Genomic DNA, 23,924 nt, shown 5'->3' on the forward strand with positions numbered 1-23,924 from the left:
ACACACAACACTCTGTGAGGTCATAAACCCAGCTTTTTGCCGCGATTTAAATTGTTTTATTGCTACAAAGCGCCAAGATCTAGACGATGACACAATTCATTGCAAGATTGTAAGTATTCGTTTTTGTTTAAAATTTGAAATTTCACTTCGGTCTAAGGTGGATTTGGAATCTTTTTTTTAAACTGAGCAACCCAGGGCAGTGTGACCTCTCAAGATTTTCTCACCTAGGTAAAATAAAACCCGAGATGAATTTGCCTCGGACAGTTTTGGCCTAGGTAAATCGGTTTTACCTCGGTAAAAGTTTGCAGTGTGACCAAGGCTAATAATTAAACTTGTTACTGTAAAATAATTATTTAGCAGCTTTAATTTCAGTATTGATTTTATTACGTATTCTTTTGAAGTTAGCCCAATCATTCGACTTGATTGCTTTGATCTTTAATGTATTAGGATTACGCAATTCATGCGTTCTATTAAATCAGCAGTAATCCATGGAGAATTTTTAGACCCGACGCACTTAATGCGAATCGGAGCATGTTTATCAACAATTTGTAAAACTTTGGTTTTCCGCTCTGTTCCTGAAGAAAGCATTAATAATTGGTAATGCTGAAACTGGTTTCAAGTTTGGTTTCAAACGTTTGAGTCTCTTGGTTTACAGCGCCAGTTTGCAACATTACAGTGAGGACACTCGAACCATTAACACTTGATATTTTGTTGTACATTTTTTAGTGACTATAGAATGTGGGCTCGTCCTTTTGACAAGAGTATTTAATGTTTTTACACTTAAAAAATGCTATACATGTAACACTATACATCATAAGAAGAGCGTTTATTTTTTCGTCGTCGAAAAAAACAATGTACACAAAAATGTCAAGTGTTCACGGTTCAAGCGGCCTTACTGTAATTATTTAAGCTTCATTTTCAGGCACATGGCGGAACCAATGCTATTTCTAAGTAACAGTTATCTAATATGATCTGGTAATATCTTTCTTTCTATAATCTTCGCCTCTCACTTCTCACTCATTCCCAGTTAAAATAGACCGTGACGATTGAAGAAATCGGAAAAATGCGATCATGTCTGGTTACGATTTATAAGTGTTCTTATCAATATCTCCTACATCTCTGGGATAACAAATACAACACAATACAATACGTTTATTAGTATCTCCCAAATGGGGTTTTCAATACCAATTTGAAAATTAAGTTATTATATAAATACTGATTAAACTACATGGTAAGGGAAAAAATAGAAAAATTAAAACTATAAAATTGAAACTGCAATTAACTTATAAACGGGACACACAATTCACGTCGCGCGGAAAGTTTAAAACTAGAACATTTGAACTGTTTTTGGTGTCATCACTTAAATTGTTCCATAAGGATATGGATGCTCAAGGAAGGACCTCTGAGCTGTTGATGTTCTTTTAAAGGTAACGTTGATGTTATTCTTTTGCCTGGTGTTGTAGCGATGGATGGTGGAGCGCTCGACCAACTTGGTTTCGAGGTAATTTGGGGCGAGGCCATGCAGATATTTGTATACTATAGTGACGTCTCTGAGCTGTAACATTTCATTTATGGGTAGCCAACTAAGTTCCTTAAGGAATAGTGAGATGTGGTCATACTTCCTTTTACTTCTAGTAGTTAATATTCTAGCAGCAAAGTTCTGTAATAGCTGCAGCTTGCGAATGTTATGTTGTGTTGTTACCGACCACACAGTTAAGCCGTAGAACAGCTTACAAAATAGCAAAGAGTTCAGGATAACTAAAAGGACATCTTTCGTAAACAGGTGTCGGACTCTGTTGATTTGGCACAGTTTACCAAACAACGAGGATGATAAGTAATCTATGTGGCCATTAAACGAAAGGTGACTATCAAATATCACTCCCAATACTTTACAAGAGGGTGATGGAGATAACTCTCTACCAAGGAAGGAGATAGTAATACCACTCAATCTTCCAACCAAGTGTCTTGATCCAAAAAGCACCAACTTCGTTTTTTGAGGATTGATGAGTAGCCGATTAATGCAACACTACTCTGCTACTCTGTTAAGATCTTGACCAATCTGACTAAGAACGTTGACGTTGTCATTAGTAAGAGCTTTTTGTCATCAACATAAGACTCAACTGAGCAGGTTTTGATAGCATCCGGTAAGTCATTCCTATATAAACTGAATAACACGGGTCCCAAGATGGAACCCTGTGGGACACCGTGAGTTACAGTTAACGGCGAGGATGTTGATATTTCAACGCAAGTAGTTTGTTCCCTTTCTGTAAGATAGCTTTGGATCCAATGTAGGGCATTCGTAGATGTTCCTAGTGCCTGGAGCTTGTTTAGTAAGATAGAATGACAGATGCCTTACTTAAATCAATGAGTACCGTGGCTGTAACCTTCTTTTCGGCAATAGCATTGAAAAGGTGATCTGTGACCAGAAGGCTGAGGGTTTCCGTCGAATAATATCTCTTGTTACCACTTCGACTTTTGGTCAGGCGATTTTTGTCTGACAGGAAGGAAGTGTCATACAAGTTTCTCAGCCACTTTGGATGGTAATGGGAGGAGCGAGATAGGTTCATTGTTATCTGGCACCTCATGGTCACCTTCCTTAAGGATGAGGGACGACTTCAGCCTTCTTCCAAGCACATGGAAAAATGGACGACTCCAACGACAGGTTTATCATACTTGTGATGATAGGCAATATGTGAGGCAAACAGTCCTTGATGACTGAGACTGAAACTTTGTCATATCCTGGAGCTTTATTATTAGGAATGTCCATGATCAACTTACGAACATCTGAACAAAGAACTGGCCTGAATTCAAACAGTTCATCACGAGGAAGATTAGAGAGGCTTGAACTGAACACATTGGGTATAAGGTGCATAGGCCATAAGTTTCAGTGTGTTTTTCTGATGCAGACGAGGCTTTTTTTCCCTATGGATATGAAAAAACGATTGAACTCTTCTGCTAGGAGAGAAGTGTCTTTAGCATATTCAAGATTAGGATTTGATTTTGATGGTAGGGCACGGCGTATGGTTGTAATATTCGGTTTCTGCTTTCTTGAGGGCTAACTTTACTTTAGATCTTCGTTGTTTGAAAGCATCCCAGTCACTAAGAAACCCGCTCTGACGAGCAATCCTGATGTCATCTGTGATGAAAGGAATTGATTTACTTTTGACTTTGATTTTCTTGATTAGGGCATGGTCATTAAGACAAGCCAGGAATAGATCATTGAAGCCATCAACCTTCTCATCAAGAGAATCCATCAGGTCTAAGGTGTTCCAAGGGATGTGCGAAATGTCGCAAGAAAACTCTTCTGCATTTCAGTTCTTGTAGCTGCGGGTATTGATATAGCATGCTTTGGATTTGCGTATCTTTAAAGGGAACCTCCACTAAAACAACAAAATAACTTTAAACTACAGAGCATAATGTTTACAATTGGAATTGCTCAATCTTTTTCCAATGAAAGCGTTTGTATTAGAGAAAAATAAATTCTAAAAACGCATATTTTGGCTTTCAAATTTCCCGGGCGCCGCCATCTTGAATAATTGTGACGTAACTTGGTTGCTTTATTGTTCTGATACAAAGAGCGATTGTTCTGGAACAATAGGGCAACCAAGTTACGTCACAATTATTCAAGATGGCGGCGCCCGGGAAATTTGAAATCCAAAATAATCGTTTTTGGAATTTATTTTTCTCGAATACAAACGCTTTCATTGGAAAAAGATTGAGCAATTCCAACTGTAAACATTATGTTCTGTGGTTTAAAGTTATTTTGTTGTTTTAGTGGAGGTTCCCTTTAAGTCCAGAACTGCGTAAACCAAAAAGTGATCACTGATAGTCGTATCCAGTACATCACTGTTTCTTACAAGGCTAGAATAAGAGGTCCGCACGATGTCAATTAACATAGAGGACGATCTGGTCACTCTAGTTGGATCTTTAATTAATTGTGTTGCGTTCACAGCTGTGCAAAACGTGCGTAAGGCATCTGCTCGGGGATTGTCCACCAGTAGATCACAATTTAGGTCACCTGTCAGTACAATGCGTTTATTCAGAGAAAGAGCGTAAGTGTAACTAGGTCGTCAGCCAGGCAAGAGATGGCACAATCCCGAGGCCTGTAAACAATGCAGACAACCACAGGCTTAAGATGTTTATGTTGCATTTGGAGCCACAGTTGATACAAACCTGAATCCGATGTCTGGGTTAAATCCTTAAGAACCTTCACTTTGAGGGTATACTTTTAGCATAGGCGCAAATGCCTCCACCTTTGTTATGTAAACGATCTAAACGATTGATGTTGTAGCCTTCTAAATGCACACTGGCGTTAGAGACACTTGTATTAAACCACGTCTCGGAGAACGACAAGACATCAAAACCTTCCTCGAGGGCCAATTCCTTGATTTCGGTGAAGCGGGCTCTGTTTTTCGATGACTGCGTTTAGATGGGCTATACTTATTCGCTCACGCTGACCTCCGTGCTCCTAGGATTTAGGCTGTTACAACTAAGGTGACTTGAGAAACGAGTAGAAGTTTGGACCTTGATGAGATTGTTGACGTTTCCGGACACAGTGATTTGCTGATTTCTTTGCCGATGATTCTACGGATCCGGCGTGTTGTGATTCTCACGGGAATTGAGATACCATTGTCAAAGTTGGAACTGAATAATTTAAACAGATTTGAATGTTGTTTAATGCAGAAAAAAATAAATCCTGCAAATCAGTTTCTTCATTTTGTAGAGTTGAATTGATATTGTTGTAGGCAAGTAGCAATATGTCCATTAGATCCAGAGACGGGTGATGGTGGTAACTGCAAAAATGTCCTGAATAATTGAAGTGTTGAAGAGTGAGATTGTTTGTAATTCTTGTATCCGTATTATTGCTCGTCCAGACATTAGAATCTGCTGAAGACCTACAGTTTAGAGGTTGTACATCGTTTCACCTCGGCACAATCAAAACCTGGGTTGGGATGAACGTCGGCAGAAATTGCGGGCGGGAAACTGGCATTGGCGTCAAATGGTAAGACAACCACTGTAGAGCCACGTTTGGTGCGGTTAATGACTGGTAGTTTCAAGGAACTTGAACGAGAGTTGCTAACGCTTTGGTAACGGAGGTTATGGGATTAGCACTGAAACAAAAGGATGATAGCTAGTTATTTGATTTGTGGCTAAGCCAGTCTTAAAAGAAACTCAAACAAAGCTAAAAGCTTCTGAACAATGATCACTCCTATAAAGTCAGTAAGAATTATAGTTATGTTATACAGAAATATTAATTTTAAAAGGTTTATAGAAATTTTGAACTTCCGGCACGCAATTAAATTAAAGGGAGTCCTTTCTCCAATGATGTTTCTCTTAATACCCACGGGAGATATCCCTTCATATCTGCACAGTAGGAATTGTTAGGGTCACTTTTCTATGTTTATTTTCGTTAACAGCCAATAAAACATAATTCTTTTGGTAACAACATTGGTAACGAAGGTTACACAATAATTGAATATAGGCTTACGATACACAGCGCACACAGATATTTGCAAAGGATCTTTCCAGAGACAACGCTTGCAGCTGGTCCTCGGACCAGAAAGGGACGTGTTACTTGCCTCACGGCAAGGAAGAACTCCGGCTTCGTCAATCAATACCTGGGAAAACAGCAACTGCCTCCGAATTTGACGAGGCACGAATTTGGGGTTCACACCAGCCTACCTTATGGCCGAAATCGTTCTGCCTCTTGAGGTTTTAGGCTTTGGTCGCTGTGAGTTCGGCGGGCGTACTTCTCGCGGTACTTCTTTCAGCCCGCTGCATTCACTTTTGAAACATTCATGTTTTTCTCTTCAGCCTTTCCTTTTCATTTTCCAGGCTTTTTATTTTCTTGTGGGCCTTTGGTATTCCCTGACTGATTCCTTTTCTGCTCTTAGCTCGATTTGTTATCTTCTGGAAGTCCATTTTAACTACAAGTGAACCAGTAGCTTGCCCAGGTCTCTCCTCTTCGAGTACATCTGCGTCATTCTTACCCTGGGTACCAGAGCTTCTATTTTTCTTTCGCGAGGAGAGAGCAGTTTAAACGGAAAGGCGTAAAATAAGAACCTCTTGTCTCGGCCGTTAAGAATCTCACTTCCACGCAATGCAATTTCGAAATAAGATATCTTGCCAAACCGGGCTTGTACAGTGATGTCAATCATCAGTGTACCAATTCAAGTCCTTTGGGAATAGAACGTTTTGATTTTGACATTTCCCATCGTGCAGCAACCAATCAAAAGCGACATGAAATCACAAACTAAAAGACCACTTTCGATGTATTAAAATTCAGTCCAAAACAAAAGGCATCATCTCGAGGCTCTTGGGAATAAACTCATACAAATCCTTAAAATTTATTCCCAAGAGCCTGGAGATGATGTCTTTTGTTTAGGACTAAATTTTAATATATCGAAATTGGTTTATTACCGTTGTGGTTTAGTTTTCTCACGCGTGACGAGCTTTTTACTCGAAACAGTGTATTTCTGGTATTCTCGGTTTTCGGATTTTCTTTCAGCTCTACGATATGCGAATCAATCAAGGCATTCAAGGGACAAATAACGACTACGATCGCAGCTTTTGGATAATGAATCCACGATATCATGCAAATACGAACAAACTTGCGGCACAAGCGTTGAAATATCAAAGATTTGCCGCATCCAGTTGGCAGTACCTTAAACACATCCTCACGCTTGAGGAAATTCCTGAATAGGCTTCAATTCAAAAATTTCCGAAAATCCAGAATTTACTGTGTATTGTACTGTGCAAACATCTAAATGCTCGCTCGTATTCACAGCCTTCCACCGGCAGCTTTGTGTTCGTAGCACTCCTTGCGCTCAAAACCGGTTTTGTGGCCACTGGGGTGCACTATCGTCGTTCAACCAGTGAAATTGAGTGTTAGATTGTTTTTACTCGGAAAGGACTGGCACTGACTATGAAAACCAATTGGCGACCCCGTTCATAATCACAATTCATGGAAGTGAGATTCTTAACCGCCGTGACCGGAGGTTTTTATTTTTCGTCTCTCCGTTTCAACCGCTCGTCCCAAAACTTGGGAGGATCTTGCTTTTTCTCTGGCTCTAAACCTTCGAGACTTCCCATTGTTTTCCTTTCGCCGTTTAGCTCTTGCATCGGCTGCTAAAAGCACTGTGGGCGTGTGCACAGCACGTTTGCGTTTTCTTTCCCGCTTCAAGTATGCTTCCTCTCCTCAGTGATACTCTTTTTGTATCTTAGCCCTTGTTTTTTAAATTTTTGTTTCGGATACACTTTTGCTCAGCCACTTTCTCTCTCTGTATGCTTTTTGAATTTCACGACGCGTTTTTGGAGCCATCTGGAAGGAAAAGACCCCCCTCACACTGAACACAGAGCTTACTGAGATTTTAAGATATGAATGCAGGGCTTCAATAGAATTAGCTGTGTTACACGTGAAATAGAGTCCTTTCAGTTTGTTCACCATTTGGAATACACTCATCAAGTAGCAGTCGAAAAGTTAGACACAACTTACCTTGCTTTTTATGTGCCAAATCCAGACAAGCGAGACTCAGAATAAAGTACGTTTTTCAGAAATAATGTAATGGAAGCGATATTTCATAGCACGTGGCGAATACGGCAAGGAGTCTAAAAGGGCGATGGTCTTCCGAAATCATCTTTCATAGCTACGCGTGACCTGTTAGGTTATTGTTTCCATTCAATGGTAGTACAGTAAACTAAATATTTACGAAGATTGTAAAATAATTAGGATAGTACGCGCACTCTTATTGGTAAATAGCAGTTTTCAGATGAGAGTATGGAAACACGGTTGTGACATCATACGAATTTTGATTGGTTATGTATTGTCACTCGGGGAATCTGGGAGAATTCGAGTAACGCAAGGTAACGGAGGTTACGTTCAAACCACTTCGATGCATACCCTAACTGTAAAATCCAGCGTAGAAAAAGCACTTAGTAGCAAATGATGATTTAGTAGCAACGTTGTCAGGAGGAAAACCACACCACAGAATAACCATTGCGGAGAAATCGAAGTAACGGAGGTAATTCTCTTATCCATAACCCCCGAGTTGTATGAACTTGAACTGAAATTTTGCGCGTCGCATAACTCTCTCGAAAATCACCTGTTGTCTGAGCATACGGACATAAAGAAGAAATGATATGGGCACTTTATCAGGGAGACAGGGTATTTCTCTCTCTTTCTTCGAACTATGGACAAATATTTCGATGACAAAACCATGAAGTAGAAAGCGAACACAAACCAGTCTCAACGATGGTGAAAATTCCGTTTCATACCTTTTCGTCCTTTAAAGACAAAATCAACAGTATAGGCGAACAAAAGTGTACAATAAGAGAATTGCTGCATTGGACTCGAAAGAAGACAGCTAAAACTGCAGTTTAGAGGATGCTTTAAGGTTCCAAATTTTCAACAAAAACAATTCTCTTTGGCTTGAATGCTACTTTAGTTGAAAAATCGTTTCTAAGTGGAGGGAAAAAATAATTGTAACGTTCCAGTAACCTTATCAAGAGCAATTTTTAACGCTAAGACAACAAAAAACTATTTTGGCCCATTTTAACTGGGAATGAGTGTTCTTAGTTTTCTTTCTGGTGACCGTCAGCTACGTTTATAGTCGAAACAAATGAAAATGTTTGCATAAGAATGCAGTTCAGTTCCCGACGATAACGTTTGGTCCAACAACATGGCGGCAATTTGTTTCGGTAAAAATAGCCTCCAACGATTCGTAAGAATCCATATCTTCAAACAATAAAGGAAATGACACTTGGTTAATTGTTTAACCGTTAAGTTCTCCAATTTATTTACATTTTTCTTTTACATTTTCCTAAACATTTCGAGCCTTAAGCTAGCAAGAGTTGTTGCTTTTTAACAGATAATTGAGATGGTCGATAGTGAGTAAGCGATATTTGTAACAGTTATAATGAGTTTAACCACGATTTTCTTCTCGTAGTTTCGGCGCACTAAGATAAAAAAAAAAAATTCAAAAAGTAGCTCGGTGGGACACTGACTCGTATCTCGTTAACTTCCTGTTATATTTTTAGTTAAATTTTCTTAAACCTTGATTTTCCTCTCCACATGAACCTCAACACTTTCCAACAACAAGGGCACTATTCCAAGTCTTTTCGGTTTGCAGATTCGAATGGATAGCAAGTGAAGATTAATTTTACCGCTTGGTGCATGTTGTTAATGAATATTCCTTTCTGCATTTTTCGCACTTTACGCTGCAGCACCAAACAAACTTACATCTGCAGTCAACTTGCTTTTCCAAAAGTTCAGTTTGAGGGTTTAGTTTGCAAGAATTACATAAAGATTGACATTTGCTCTCGCTAACGTCATCACTACTGCAGGTCCTTCCCAGCATTCCGGGTGATCCCACGGTGAGGTTCCTCACACAAAAGTCTGGTGATGAATCTAGATACACCAGTTTTTTGTCCCTGCGCTCGACTGGCGTTTTGCTCTTTTGATCCCGTAGCGCGTTGTCAACAAGAGTGACTTTCACAGCTTTCCGATATTTACGTTTGAGCTCTGCGCCAACTTTGCCAAAAGCCGCTAAAGACCTCCAGCAAGTTTTTAGATTGCAGCTTGCAGTAACACCATGACATTTGCATTCTCTCCTTAGATTTGATCTCACGACCTGTCATAAAGAAGAAAAAAGTGACAATAATCCGTTAGATGGCTAGGGCTACTAAAATTGCACAGCAAAATGACACTCATTTGAATACAATTTTAGTAATATGAGTGGTTTTTAAGTTCTTTGGTGAAACGACTGGCCTTCCAAAACACGACAGGCAAAGAACGCTTATATCCCATTAAAAAATAGATTCCATGTTGCCGTGCCTCTTTTCAGATGACATCAAGATGTGGCCCGGTATGAACAAAAAAGTGTCATTGATGTTCTTGCCACATTTTGACGTCTTCTGTTATGTATTAAAGACCTTAAGCAAGGACGCGATGACCAAGGCCACGAGAACGTTGTATAAAAATATTAATTCCGTTACCGTAATAACCTTGCGATTACTCCAAGTCGCTCGGCTTGGCAATTGTGAATACACTCAAGGGATTTCAATGGACGACGTGACTACTACAGCAAAGGCAACGAACCAAGGGAGGCAGTGTGGCCCAGTGGTTAGGGCGCTTGCCTTGAGATCCGGAGATCCCGGGTTCAAGACCCGGCGCTCTGTCCACTCGTTGAATTTGATCCTGGTATGGTTCAACTTCCCAGCCGCACTTGTAAATAGCCAACTGGTTTGCCTCCGGCCAGTTGGGATTCAGAACAGTTGTTGTTGTTGTGCTCTGTTGTTTCGTTGATTGTGTTTCATTGGCCCTGAAAAGCCCCTATGCGGAGCGGTCAATTAAGTATGTATTGTATTGTTACGAATTAAAGATATTCATGCAGCATGCGGCCCATCGTTATTCTCTACCGCGTATATCAATACAGCTTTGGGATACTTCGCGCATTTTGTACAAGGTGAATAAGGAAGTAATCACGAAATGCGAAATATGGCACAAAGAGATCTTTTGAAGTAACGTTTTCGTTGAGGTTGCCGTAGTCGTTGCTTTCCAGGTACAAAAGAGCCTCTGTGTTCCTGAGAAGAACTTCAAACGTTATTCACATTGGAAATTTGAAGAGACAAACAGTTTACGTCGCACATGCGTTGCAAGTTGTAGTTTCCCGAACATTCGTCTCCTAAATGGTCGCGATTCTTTTGGTCAGTCCATGAATCTCGGACTTTCGGCTTGACTGCGTAATCAGAAGTTTGATAGAAACACAGTTGCCAAGGGTTATAACTAACGAATTAGTGCGCACATATTGCAACAAACTTGAAGAAGTGCTGCTGACCGCAAGAATCGAGACTATAGCATGTGCACCAATCTTGCGTCATGTCGAATCCAAGTTATTTTGAGCGTTATTTCCCTCTTCGTTTCATTTTCTTATGCCAAATGATCACGACCACCCTTGATATTGATCTTACCGTAAAGAAAAAAAAATTCAAACAAAAGTCGCATTTACCTTTCTTCCTACTTCATTGTTGTGAAGGTTAACTGCGCTTCGCGCATTCTGCTCTTGTGATTCCAAGCTATCAATGAAACTCTTGGTTTTATTTTCTCCAAACCAAATATTATCACTGCATCCTCCCCATTGCCAGTCACCGTTTCCTTTCGCCGGTCTGTTCTTTGTGTCAACGCACCCACACCCTGGAATCTTGTGTTGCCTGCATTGAAGCGTGATTTCGTGTGTGATTGCCGCTGAACTGATGGCATGCAGCAAAGCTGTTTCAGGAGTGGCTGTAACAAATATCAATTGTAAATGGTTTGAACCCAGAGAAGCAAGTGTCTTGTTAGCTCACTGCGCCAAGTAAAATTTGACACTGTCTTGGCGCAATGTAAGACCAATTAAAGGGACCGTGAAACGCATTGACCGAATGCAAAAATGGCCGTTAACAAATTATTCTTTTGTCTTTGTGTTAATTAGCCTGACAAGCCTCGTTAACACGTGTAAAAATGAGAGAATTTTGGCTGTGAAAAGAGGCTAGTCAGGCTTATTAACACAAAGACAAAAGAATAATTTGTTGGCGGCCATTTTTGCATTCGGTCAATAGCACATGCACGTCTAATGAACCCTCAACATTCTTGTAATAGTTTCATGCAGGAAATGTTGGCAATGTAGGGCCTTGTACCGATAACAAAAATCTTACTGCAGTTGCTAAAAGTCGACAACTTCATTAAGAACTGTATCTATATTTGAAGTGGAGGCTTTAGACGAAAGGAGAAATACCGGTAATCTTCGCAGTTATCTGCAGGGACAATTTAATAAAAAAGTTAAGTGACTTCAAAGGGATTTCAACCCATGACCTTGGGATGCCGGTGCAATGCTCCATCAGCTGAGCCTATGAAGCCACACAGTTGACAGCAGGTCAATTTGTTGGGCTCTTGTGTTCCCGTTGGAGTCACCTGAAAATTGTCCAGATAAGTGCTCGGGTAATTTCTCTCCTTCAACTTCATTAACTTGCTAAAGGAGGCAATATATCATTTAACGTTCGTCGTTGAGATCAGAACGCTTCAACGCTTAACTGGTGTAATACTCTTAACTATGGGTACTCTTACATGCAATCTGGTGCAATCTGGAAAGTAAAATATCAGGATTCCATATTGAATAAAATTATAAGTTGTGGTTATAATGATGCATGGTTTGTGACTCTTCGCTCCAAAGTCACAACAGCCTAGGAAGAAACGAATGAAGTGTCTGTATACCACAAGTGCGCGGGATGGTGATCTTTACGTATGCTTTCTTAGCCATTTTCTGAATCTTTTCATGCACTGAATGCGCACTGAATTCGTTTTTCACTGCAGCCAATCAGAATGATTATTGCCTGACCATTAAAGGCAACAAAAGAAAAACGTAAAAGTAGGTCGAAGTCACCTAAACACAATGCTGAATTTGCTGACTAAGCCGTCCTGATACAGTGACCGATGCCACTGAAAAACGAAACATTGCATTGAGATTTAAACTGTGTAATGCGCATGTTTATGAAAGGCGTAGTAATGAAAATGTTTACCTAAGTCATAAAAGCAGAGTCTCTATCACAGCTGACAGGGTTTTCTTACCGTAAGGCAGTGTTGTTTTTACAAAGATGGGTAGCTCTTTATACACATTCTTGTTATTTAGTGTGCAGTTCCAAGGATCGTTCTTGAATTGTCTTTGACATTCCTGCAGTCCCCGGTGCCCTCCAGCTTTTACAATCCTCTGAAGTAACGGATAGACCTGGAAATGAAATTAAGCTCTGTTATGCAAGGCTTTCGATTCCATAGTACTAGAAGTATCAGTGTCTTGCGATGCAGTCATCGAGGTTTATTTAATATACGATTGGCCTTCACGTCGGATCACTTTTATTATTAATTTATTAGGGAGTTTAAGATCTGCGACGCGACGGTAACGAAAACGTCATTTAAAATTGAAAGTTCAGGTTTACTAATCATTTTCGTCCTTATGTCGGCTTGTCTAACTTCTAAAAACTAGTGTAACTCTCCAGGGACTGAATTAGGAGGTGCGGTATTGAATCTACGACAGAAAATTCAAATTCGCTGCCTTTTGTTCACGTTCTCCGTAAAACTTGAGAATTGGTCATTTCACGTCGCACCCTGCAAGCAGAGCCTTTCTTTTGCTGCTCGATTTTGGCGTTCTCGAGAAAGGCTCTGCATGAATCGAGTAAGATCTTTATTGAATATGCGCTGTATGTTGCCAGGATACAGTCTCGAACCCAAGCCTAATATGCCAGATCTCGCCGCCATCTTGGTTTTTCATGGTACAGCGGGCTCAATTATAACCATCGGTTTTGTCACTAAAGGGACGCTCGCACTGGAATAACCGGCTTGACGAGAGAAAACAAGATTGACTAGTCCAGAAGTTCGAGCTGCGGCGGCTTCAAAGAGTTGACGCGATTCGGGCAGAGCCTACTTTTCTCCTCCTCAGTAAAGAAAAAGACAAAAAGAGGCTCTGCTCGCAGGGTGTTCACGTCGTAGATTTGCCGAAAATGTGAACGAAATGTACAAAACTGAAAAATGCACGTGCACAGCGTGCAAAGCTATTGTTTTTGCTCATTAAATATGTAAAATTTGTGACGTTTTCGTTCCCGCGCGTCGTAGATCTTAAACTCCCTATTATGAATACGTCGTTCAGATCCCTTGACAAGTCCGACAAGTGTCTTTTAAGAATTGCTATCAATCCCATCAAAACTAGTTTTACATCTTCATTTAATATGCTAAAATTGAAAACAAAAGCCAGTACATCAATACACTTCTGTCTTTATGCTAATCATCGTCACTAGCCTCGTTAGCAAGAACAAAATTTAAAAGACTTTTTAATAATTTCTCGGTAGCCATTTATGAATACGGTCTATACTTCTCTTGTAGAAGCCAATTAATTATTGTTTCTATATTGTATCCTTTATTTTTTGAAGGGCAGAAACAGTTTTGTACTCGTGCAGCTAGGTCGAACGAAAAACCAAAGATTCTGGGATTAAAAAAAAAAAAAAAAAAACAAGCCCATTTTGAGACTTATGTTTGTCCCGATCAAAATTAAAATGTTCTAATATTGTTTCAATTTTTTACGATCGTATAAATGCACGATTGACTTCTTGTTCAACTTATTTATGAAAGGGGCACACATCTGAAAGTATTTATTTGACCTTCTAGCACCGAAATCGAGCGACGGTCAAAGCAATTTTACTCTAGCATATACATTAAGGGCGCGTTCGATTGACCGTATTCCGGAATAGGAATACATGGAATATAAGTTAGAAATCCTTCGTTTTTACGGAGATTTATATTAAAATTGTCAAGCACTTGCTAAAATGCTATTTTAAACATATTTTTATTATCCTTGCTGCTTCGAAACGTGCCAATGATACCGTTTTAAACATCACTCCACGTATTCTTATTCCGGAATAGGGTCAATCGAACGCGCCCTAAATATGTAGAATATTAAAATATTATAAAGTTAATAATAAATAAATTAATGTAAAATAATTAATTACCTTATTACATGAAATTTTCGCGACACTGTAATTTCGCGAATTTCGCGATGTTTTTTGAATCGCGAAATTAAAGTGACGCGGACAATAAGTATCGCGAACATAACATGAAGCGTAAATTAAGTGAATAACTATACATCAATAATGGATATTAATGAAGAAAGGACGAGTTTATCAACATTAAAAAGTTGACAAAATCACGTTTGTATCTATTCCGAGGCAATTGCAACTCCTCATACCAAGACATTTACAATCTATCATTCGAGTCTTAATGTATTTTTCATTTCTTGGTTTTTACATCAATGATTCATGTTTTTAAAAGCGATTTTGTACATTCCCTGGATCGGAAATAATTAAACCATGCATGCATTTTGATGAGCTTTTCTCAGTGTCGTTGTCAGTCATGATTTCCGAATTTTTAAAAGAAAAATTCTTCATTCTTAAAAGATTTTAAACTATTATTCATGATTCATGATTTCGCTTCCATCCCGAAATTTACACAAACGACTCTGGAGATCATGGTCAATTGACTAAAATAAACGAACAAGCGTAAAATTCTTGCGGAAATTGTTAGAACTTGTTACTGTTCTCATATAGACCCGTCGCTGCATCTCTTGTTGTTAATTTTGACGTTATTGTAAATAAAGTTGTTCTATTTTCTTAAAGGATAAGTTAAATGCCTTTAAATAGCGTCTTAGGTACTAAAGATCGCGAAATTAAAGTGATTCATAGTACAAGAATTTCAGAAAATCGCGAAATTTAAGTGTCGCGAAATACGCGCATCGTAAAATCGCGAAATTAACGTGTCGCAAAAATTTGATGTAATAAGGTATATATTAATTATAATTACTTGATTAATTACCTAATTAAAATTATTATTATATTGATTCTATAAAAGTAGTATTGTTTCAATGAAAACCGAACTTTGAAAAGCGACCAAATGCAGCAATTGCCTGTGATAAAGTTGGTTTAATAAAATGGTTTGAACATCTCGCGATAATTACACATAACTACTGTGTTTGGGTCTCAGTAGCCACTTCAAATAGCGCTGATCCATGACATTTAAATCTGAACACCCATTATATTATAATTCCTAGACGAAGTCGGAGTGAATTTACAAAGAAGAATACTGATGTACGTCAACTCAAATATAACCAACCTTAAGTCGATCGCCAAAAGGTGCTACGGCTTTTACCTTTCTGTTGAGAAAAAAAAAGGAAATTTGTATGAGGTCAATTGGAAGAAAATCACAGCGAATTATCACTCGTTTTAGACTTTAAAAAATATTCCCTTTTTCAATATCACTTATGCCATTAAATTTAATATATTGTTGTATGTTATGACTACAGGTTCTCCAGCAAAGTAGTTCAGTATATCAGTAAACTTAAGGAGTAATACAGCTTTACTGATAGCAAACTAAACGACAATATGGTGATTGAGTTAAAAGTCGATCTTCTAAAACTCAGACTTGATGCACACCGTCACAGACTAGTCAGGACCGTAGATGATGTAATTAATCATGTCCCTAGGGGCACTTAACTAACACATTCTAGAAATCTTGGACGTTTGTGAGTACTTACTCAGACAATAAGCATAGTGTCTTTTCATTATTGCTGAGATATAGCTATTATCTCATTCTTTTGTCCAAAATAATACCTGGCACAGGGGCACCCAACGTCAATTTTCTGAAAATATCTGTTCGGAAGACGATTTGAGATCTAAAAGTTTCGGAACATTTGTTGTAAAATTTATCGCTTGCCTGCCTGTCCTAGGATTTTCGAACATCAAAAAGATGGTATAATTGCCCATTTTAACGGATTTTTACCTTAAAAAGGTCACCTAGAATTTTCGGGAGCCTTTTTTCTGGCTAAAATTTTCGAAAAAGTAAATTATGATCCCTATAATTTTCGGACCACTAGACTTTCAGCTAGGAAATCCGAACAGATGAAAAATTTTTAGGGGATAAAAATATGCCTATATCTACAGTTTAAATACTAAAATACGTTGAACAATGGTATGTTTAAGTGGTTTTGAACTATGTTCTCGTTGGGTGCCCCTGCTGGCAGATAAATGCAATCTATTCCTTCTTCTCTTAACGATAATAGTCTCTCCCTTTGGGCCTCGCAGAGTCAAATTGAGTGAAAAACAGCCAGCGTTACAACCGTCAAAAGGGTGGGAAAGAGGGAGGCAGAGGGAGTGCTGAAATGGAAGGGGTTATGCACTCGCTCTGCAGGCCTTTTCCCCTCCCCTCTTAACGTTTGCTACGTAGGCTAAGTGAAAGAAAATCCATAAAATCTATTTCATTACGAAATGCTGTTCCACAGAATCACAAATAATGAACGATTAACTTAAACAAGGGAGGGCCGTTGCCAGTATGAAGCGAGCCGAAACATTTGCCTTTGTCCTTTTAATGATTTTTTTTCAAGAACTGCATTTTATGGCTGTGGTTCAAGGAAATAATTCGTATAGTTGGTTTATTATGTTACGTCATCGCCGCCATGTTGGTGAACCGTTCGTCCAACAGCAATTGGACTTTGCAACATTGTTATCTGTGTCTCTAGAGATTAGTTGCAAACCACCGACACTAGCAAGACCCTCTTTATCGCTTCGGTAAGAAATTTTTTTTCCGTGTTACGGCCTTGAATTACGCTGTCGCAACAAATTACTCAATCACATTAGCGTTGAAATTCTATATCAGTTTATTCCTTTACCTGAACAAACAAACTTGACAAATAGACTTTTATTTTGAAAACGTTTGACCATACCTTTTTCGAGCAGCTCCTGACCGAACCCAGAGCACAGTAAGACAAAGAACAGAAACAGTTGCTGCCAGCCTCATTGTTGCTTCCTTGATGATGCAAGGCTTTTCTTGATTTTTTTTTTTTTCTTTTACGCTTGGCAGCGATCTTCACTCTCTAATATCTACGCACAAAAAACGATTCACTTAAATAATCACGCCCGTGAACGCCTTATGACATATTTGGAAACTTGGAAACAATACATATTGACCTTCCCGGCATTTTAATTATCCCCGGATATCACGTCATTAGCATAAAGGTTCATTATGGAGGCGGTCAAGGGTGTTTAATTCGCGTTTCGAGAAGAGTCGGCATCTTTTTAGATTGAGCCTTAAAGCCTCTACTGCGTAACAAGAGATTTAAATTGTTGCAAATGTTGTTAGGCTCTAAGAAGGGATAAGCTGTGACAGCATGGCATCTTCAGTATACTTCTTTTCAGCTGTATACACAAGTAATTAATATTTCGTAATAAACGAGTTCTTTCTCGAATTTTCATAGCCAAGGAGGTGCATTGAAGAAGCATTAGGCACATAATGAGGTCGACAACCCCGAACTAATTAGCCTTTTGAACATAATTGGAGGGCCAGGCCGTCTTTTCAAGCTCATTGAAAGAGCTGAGCCTTAGAAACGTCACTGGCGCCTTTTACAATAGATGCATTCGCATAGCAAGGATAAAAAATAGACAAAAACTTGCTTAGTAGGAATCAAAAAACAAACTTTCTTTTAATCAGGAGAGCCTTTGCGGGACCTAGGGGCATGGCTGGGATGCAACATAAATTCAGGTTTGTTCAGGTTTTGTTGGTACACAAGAAAACAATCTTACTCAAAAAAAGCAGAGAAAATTGTTTAATTTCCCTCTGATATCGATACAAGGTGCCTCTGTAAGGCTTTTGTGTTCACAATAGCGCTTGAATGCTTTCGTCACATAACTACTGCAAACGAAAAACATCCCGGCACTAGAGTGGGCCCTACAGAGCAACAGCCAGCAATCAAGACCGACCCATGATGCCGCGGGAATATTTGGAAAAAAAGATGGGTTTACTTCGAGTATCATCGGCAAAAAATAGATTTCTTTATTGGATTTACCGGGGTTTCATTCAACGCCTCCTTTATTATAACTCAGTTTTGCCGATCATATTTCAGTCCGAATACTATGACCTTACAATAGTTGAATGATCTTCCTCACAAAATTTATTACTTAGAATATTTGATCTAGAAATCTGAACTAGAAATCGGCAGGTCAAATGTGCAACTTCTGCAAAAGAGTATTCGGATTGTTTTTGTTCAAAGCCAGCATTCCTCTGGTCATCATTGACATAAATACATCATTTCATTGCTGAATAATTATAAGAGAATTTACCCACCAAGAAAGTGAAAGCAGCATTTTATCCTGTTTAGAGCTTTGCGAGATATACAGTAAATGAGATTTGTTGCTAGAATTGTTAATAATGTACCCCCAAGACACATTAAAATTAAATTAGGCTGAGCGTTAAGTATATTTGCTTATATAAGACACACGCGAATTATATCTAAATATGAGAAAAACTATTAAATCCACCAGAATTAAATCACTTTCTCAAACCCAATTCTTTAAACAATACAAGCTGTAATTCTTGAGTTTCCAAATTATCCATTAATAAGAGTTTAGTGACCATCTTGATTATGATCTTTTCACTAACAGTTCCCGATTCTGTTCAGTATTGCATCATTTTAAAATTGTACTTAAAAGCTTAGCAGTGATCCTGTTATGACGCCAGCTTCTTTTTATTTCATTTTATCGTATTAATGATTTTCTTTTTTTCTCCTCCCTTTCCACGATGCCTGTGCCAATAACTCAACTGACTGCGCACATTTTGAAGTTTTTCCTTGTATGAATTTTATTTTGTTGTAACGTTATGCAAATGAATCTTATTGTTTGTGGGGCAATTCCTGTAAATAACGCAAAAATAATCAATATCAAAAATCAAATCTAAATTTAGTAGCAATCACGTCGAAAACCGCAGTCTCATACCATCATTAGTGAAGCGGGCCGACGCTAGCAAAGCCGAGATTAGCGCAGGCATAAAAAACGACCAAACAATCTGATCTCGTTTTCCTTGTGATGATGTTTTATTTTTCCATCAGTAAGAGTGTGGGCAACAAAAGCGCAAATAAGGCAAAAGCATCGAGCTTCCACACGACCACATGGGATTTGCTGTGTAAAGCTACACCAATAAATAATGCCACGCGAGAATGAAGGTAGCATACTCTACTTTTCCATTCTTTTTTGCTTGTGTTTACGCCGTCGCCTACACTTAAAGCTAATGCATTAGGGCGCTTTCCTTTTGTCAGAACTGGCCTGCCAGACCTGTCAGTTTGCACCGAAAGAAAATGCAACAATTTGAAGGAGTGCTCGTGTTACTTTGAAGGGGTTGTAAAGTTAGTCCGTTCTATTTCCCAGTCTGATCGGTCAGTTCTGTCAAATGAAAAGCGTCCTTAGTAAAAAGCCATGTTAATTTCTTTTATCGCGTCATCATCAATGCCCTTTCATTGGTGCCTGGCAGAACCAATGAGGCATTGCGCAACCGTCGAAATGTCTATGACAACAATTTACCGATCATAACATAAACTAAAGCGGGAAGCAGCAAGAACTAATTTCCTCGGGGGAAAAACGAGAAAAAGGGTCATCTCAGTTAAGACTTTGGTGACATTAAACTTTCTTAGAGTCCGCAGTAAACTTTGCTGCACATGACCGGAAGCGCCTTAAAAAGCTCTCGCATCATTATAGCTTGATTTTCCTATTATATAATCCCACCGTGTGCTGATTCAAACGGACGCTGACGGTGTATTTTAAGCTTGTCGAGGGGTGAAGTTGCAGTTCAACAACGTGGGAGATGACTAAGGTAATGTAACAGATATTTTATCTCGATTTTCCTGCTATATAATCCCATCGTGTGCTGATTCAAACGGACGCTCGGAGTGTATTTTAAGCTTGCCGGAGGGATGAAGTTGCCGTTCAACAACGTGGGAGATGACTAAGGTAATGTAACAGATATATTGCAAAAGACCAAAGTAAACGAATCAACTAGTGAGAAGAAAATCGTTACTCCCGTCCATGACGATAGCTTGCGGGCACGATTTTTGAGCTACAAGACATTAAACTTTCCCAATATTTTAGCAAACACCCCTTGGATACCGTTATCGGCGCGACAAAGAAGTTAAAAAATAAGAAACTGAAAAAAAATCGTTCTCATTTAAAACCGAATAAGCAACGAGACTAAACTGAAAGAGATAGGCCAACATGTTGTAGCTGTTGGTCAAGAGTAGGTTTGTTCATTTGATATGCAAAACTTCTTTTAATTTAATTTTAAGTCGCGACTTGGCTGAGTATAATATTGTGAAACATTCAGTGGAACAATAGTCTCGACGATAAGTGTCGAAGTATCTTAACTCATCCTTTAAAATTGTTTTTCTAAGTAAGCGAAAAATGTATCAATTTATCCATTGTATTTTTCTTATAAACAGGTTTAACTTCAAATTATACACTGCAACTCATTCACAACTGAAGATGGCATAAGTATGTCGAAACATGTCTTGTTTTATTTCTTCAAGTTATTTCTCATCTCCTGTTCTCAAGAACCTTTGGTATTGAAAGCTACAGCTACACAGAATAGAAGAGATTCGAAACTGACGGTGAAGTCACCGAGGATCGAACTGGGGAAATCCGCGCACCATAACCAACTAAGCTACGCCTGCTCTAATGAGATCCGACTCTAGTTTCACGAACTTGAAAACAACTGATGATTGAGTCATCGAAACATTCTAACTTTCCGGGTTACTATCGCTGATTTTTGTTCTTAAACAAAAAAATCACCCATGCACGAACTTATTTCTTACCCCTCAAACGACAAGGGTACAAGCATCTCTTTAATCGTTGAAAGAACTAACAATTATTCACCGAAGTGGAGGTGACTAGTGATCCACCAGTTTCATCGACACTGAGGTGAATAATTGTTTTAGTATATACCAAACAGGTTGAATAAAAAACGAACCAAAAAAACTTTATTTTTGTAAAATACAGTGAAGAATTTTAAATCTCACGCGCCGGTTCCTTGGAGGTGAACAGTACTTGAATAATCACCTCCGAATTAGCCAATCAGCGCGAGCACAATTCACCTGTGTGGTATATACTAATTAATTAACAATTATTCGCCGAAGGCGAAGTGATTATCGGTGAATATTCACCGAGACGAGGTCGAGGTGAATATTCACCGATTATCACTGAGCCTGAGGCGAGTAATTGTTTTAGTATAAATACACAGATGATTATTTCAAAAAAGAGAAGAAAAAAAACCATTTCAACGCGAAATTATCTTCACTTACAGTGGCAAAACGACTACTGGCAGCCATTTTGTCCGTCGAGGTGATTATCGGCTGATAATCCGAGATAGCGAGCCAATGAGAGCGCGCGATTTTGTATAATCACCTGTGTGTTTATACTAAAAGCGGATAATACATAATACTATTGCATGCTACATGTCGCTTTCTGCTTTTCACGGTAGTATAAGTTAGGCCAGAAGCTGTAGTTATTGGAGCAACTTGTGTGCTCGGTTCATTCTACGACTGAGATTGAAACGTCAAACTTAATTTACAGGCTTCTATTTCACCAATTGCAGATGTTTCATAATAAGAAGGGATATACATGCTGACCTGGGATGCAGGGATGGCGCAGTAGTGAGAGCTCTCTCCTCCCACCAATGTGGCCCGGGTTCGATTCCCAGACTCGGCGTCATATGTGGGTTGAGTTTGTTGGTTCTCTATTCTGCATCGAAAAGTTTTTTTCCGGGTACTCCGGTTTCCCCTCTCCTCAAAACCAACATTTGACTTGTGTTCATTACAGTGTCCCCAATAGGCCATTTTACAGTTGTTTGCTCAGCGACCAAGCCTATGAATGGCTGCGAGGCTGCCGGTGACCTTGCATTGATACAGACCTCACTGCTTTTATCATGTAAATTGTGTTATTGTAACGCTAATTAGTCCATATTAACATTACAAAAGCATGAAGGTTTGTATCAAAAACAGGGTCACCGGCAGCCTCGCTTCCATTGCTAGGCCTGGTAACTTAGCCACAACTGTAAAATGGTCTATTAGTGCTCCAGCGCTAGAACGACTAGTTCCTTTCCTTTCCACTCATTTACAGGGGCTTTTCAGGGCCATACACAATCAACGAAACGACAGAACACGAATATCAACAACTTTAAGAATCCAGAACCAAACCAGGTGGTTATTTACAAGTGCAGATGAGAAGTTAAAACTTGGACTATATCAGGATCAAGTTCAACGATTGGTCAAAATGGGTCTTGAACCCGGGTTCTCCGGATTTCATGGCATGCGACTTAAGCGCTGGATCACTGCCTCCTAGATCAACAATACAATGATATATAATAATCACAATACAGATTTACAAAGATAATTGTAAAGAGAGATAAAAGGAGCCCAGGCCAGTCGAAAAAAAAAATTGCCATAATGGATCTTCCAAAATGAAGAAGTGCACACCAGGGCCCAGTTGTTCGAAGGGTGGATAAATCACTATCCACTGGATAACTCAATTGCTTGTGCTGGTGTTTATCCGCTGGATAGTGATTTATCGGGTGGATAGCGCTATCCACCTTTTGAACAACCGAGGCCAGAAGTGTCCGGCCTAAACGTAACCTGAAATACTGAAATATGAAACGACAGCTTCAATCCCGAAAGTTCTCTAGCGTTAAGAAAATGGCAAAGTGGCATGAGACCTACCGGAACACACGTTGGCAACAATTCTATGACAATCAGTACTAAGGCCTCCTTCGGCGGTCAATAAGAGAGAGAGAGAGAGAGAGGGATTTGAAAAGAACAACCCACTTTTGGGAATGACTTTTAAGCGATGCTATTTAGTAGACGGATTGTCCTTTCTAAGCTGTTTGCTTCTACCGCTGTGATCATGTAAATAAGGTTCATATTGCCTTTTTAAAGTCTTGATATTAAAGATACTTCCCTCTTAGTCCTCTTAAGGGTGGATTATCGACAGTATCTGTGTTAAACCGCTTTATTGCTAAGCTTATCAAAATAGATTGAGAGGGTATTGTTTCATATGTAAAATCCATTGTTTCAAAGTGAGCTATACCCTGCTTTAGTATCGACAAACGTATATTCCGGCTTACTATAATTTCAATAATTTCCCATTATATTGTATACATGGACAGAAGATATTTAACTTAGAGATTTCCGTTTTTAGATGCGTGGGATGCAGACTAAATGAAAAGTAGTGAGAGCATTCCCAATACAACAATGTTTACCAAATTGTACTCAAAGCCGGATGTTAAATGTTCAATCGCGAATGGGCTCCGTTTCGATAATTTTATATCCTAGCAGTATATGTGGAGGGACGATTGTCTCATGAACATATTTCATTTAATGGCAGTGATAGAGATTGCTTTGTACCGACTACAATTACTAAACTTTGTTCGCCCAGACTCTCTGTTTATTCTTAAGCCGTCCACCATTTGGCATTATGTCGGATGGAATGTAGCCTGCGAACGCAGACGTATTTCCGGCGGTCGTTTCTCTCCCCCGAAAGAGAAA

The 23,924-nt window shown here is 39.1% G+C and overlaps 1 protein-coding gene across 5 annotated transcripts in view; it reads right to left on the reverse strand.

The window, feature by feature from the left end:
• Positions 1-8,768: 8,768 nt before the first annotated feature.
• The window catches only part of LOC138003791 (protein Wnt-8b-like), a 31,123-nt gene continuing 15,967 nt past the window's right edge, over positions 8,769-23,924 (reverse strand). For 4 of the 5 annotated variants that reach the window (XM_068850022.1, XM_068850023.1, XM_068850024.1 and 1 more), the window contains 5 exons: positions 17,292-17,448; positions 15,686-15,725; positions 12,602-12,758; positions 11,007-11,281; positions 8,769-9,629 (listed from right to left, as the gene is read on the reverse strand). In XM_068850022.1, coding sequence (XP_068706123.1) covers positions 9,159-9,629; positions 11,007-11,281; positions 12,602-12,758; positions 15,686-15,725; positions 17,292-17,365 — 1,017 coding nt within the window. In that variant the 5' untranslated portion in view covers positions 17,366-17,448 and the 3' untranslated portion in view covers positions 8,769-9,158. Of the gene's footprint in view, positions 9,630-11,006; positions 11,282-12,601; positions 12,759-15,685; positions 15,726-17,291; positions 17,449-23,099; positions 23,279-23,924 lie in introns of those variants that run through there. The other variant, XM_068850025.1, reaches the window with a different exon arrangement.

The sequence above is a fragment of the Montipora foliosa genome, chromosome 5 (genome assembly GCF_036669935.1).
Source record: "Montipora foliosa isolate CH-2021 chromosome 5, ASM3666993v2, whole genome shotgun sequence".
Classification (NCBI taxonomy): domain Eukaryota; kingdom Metazoa; phylum Cnidaria; class Anthozoa; order Scleractinia; family Acroporidae; genus Montipora; species Montipora foliosa.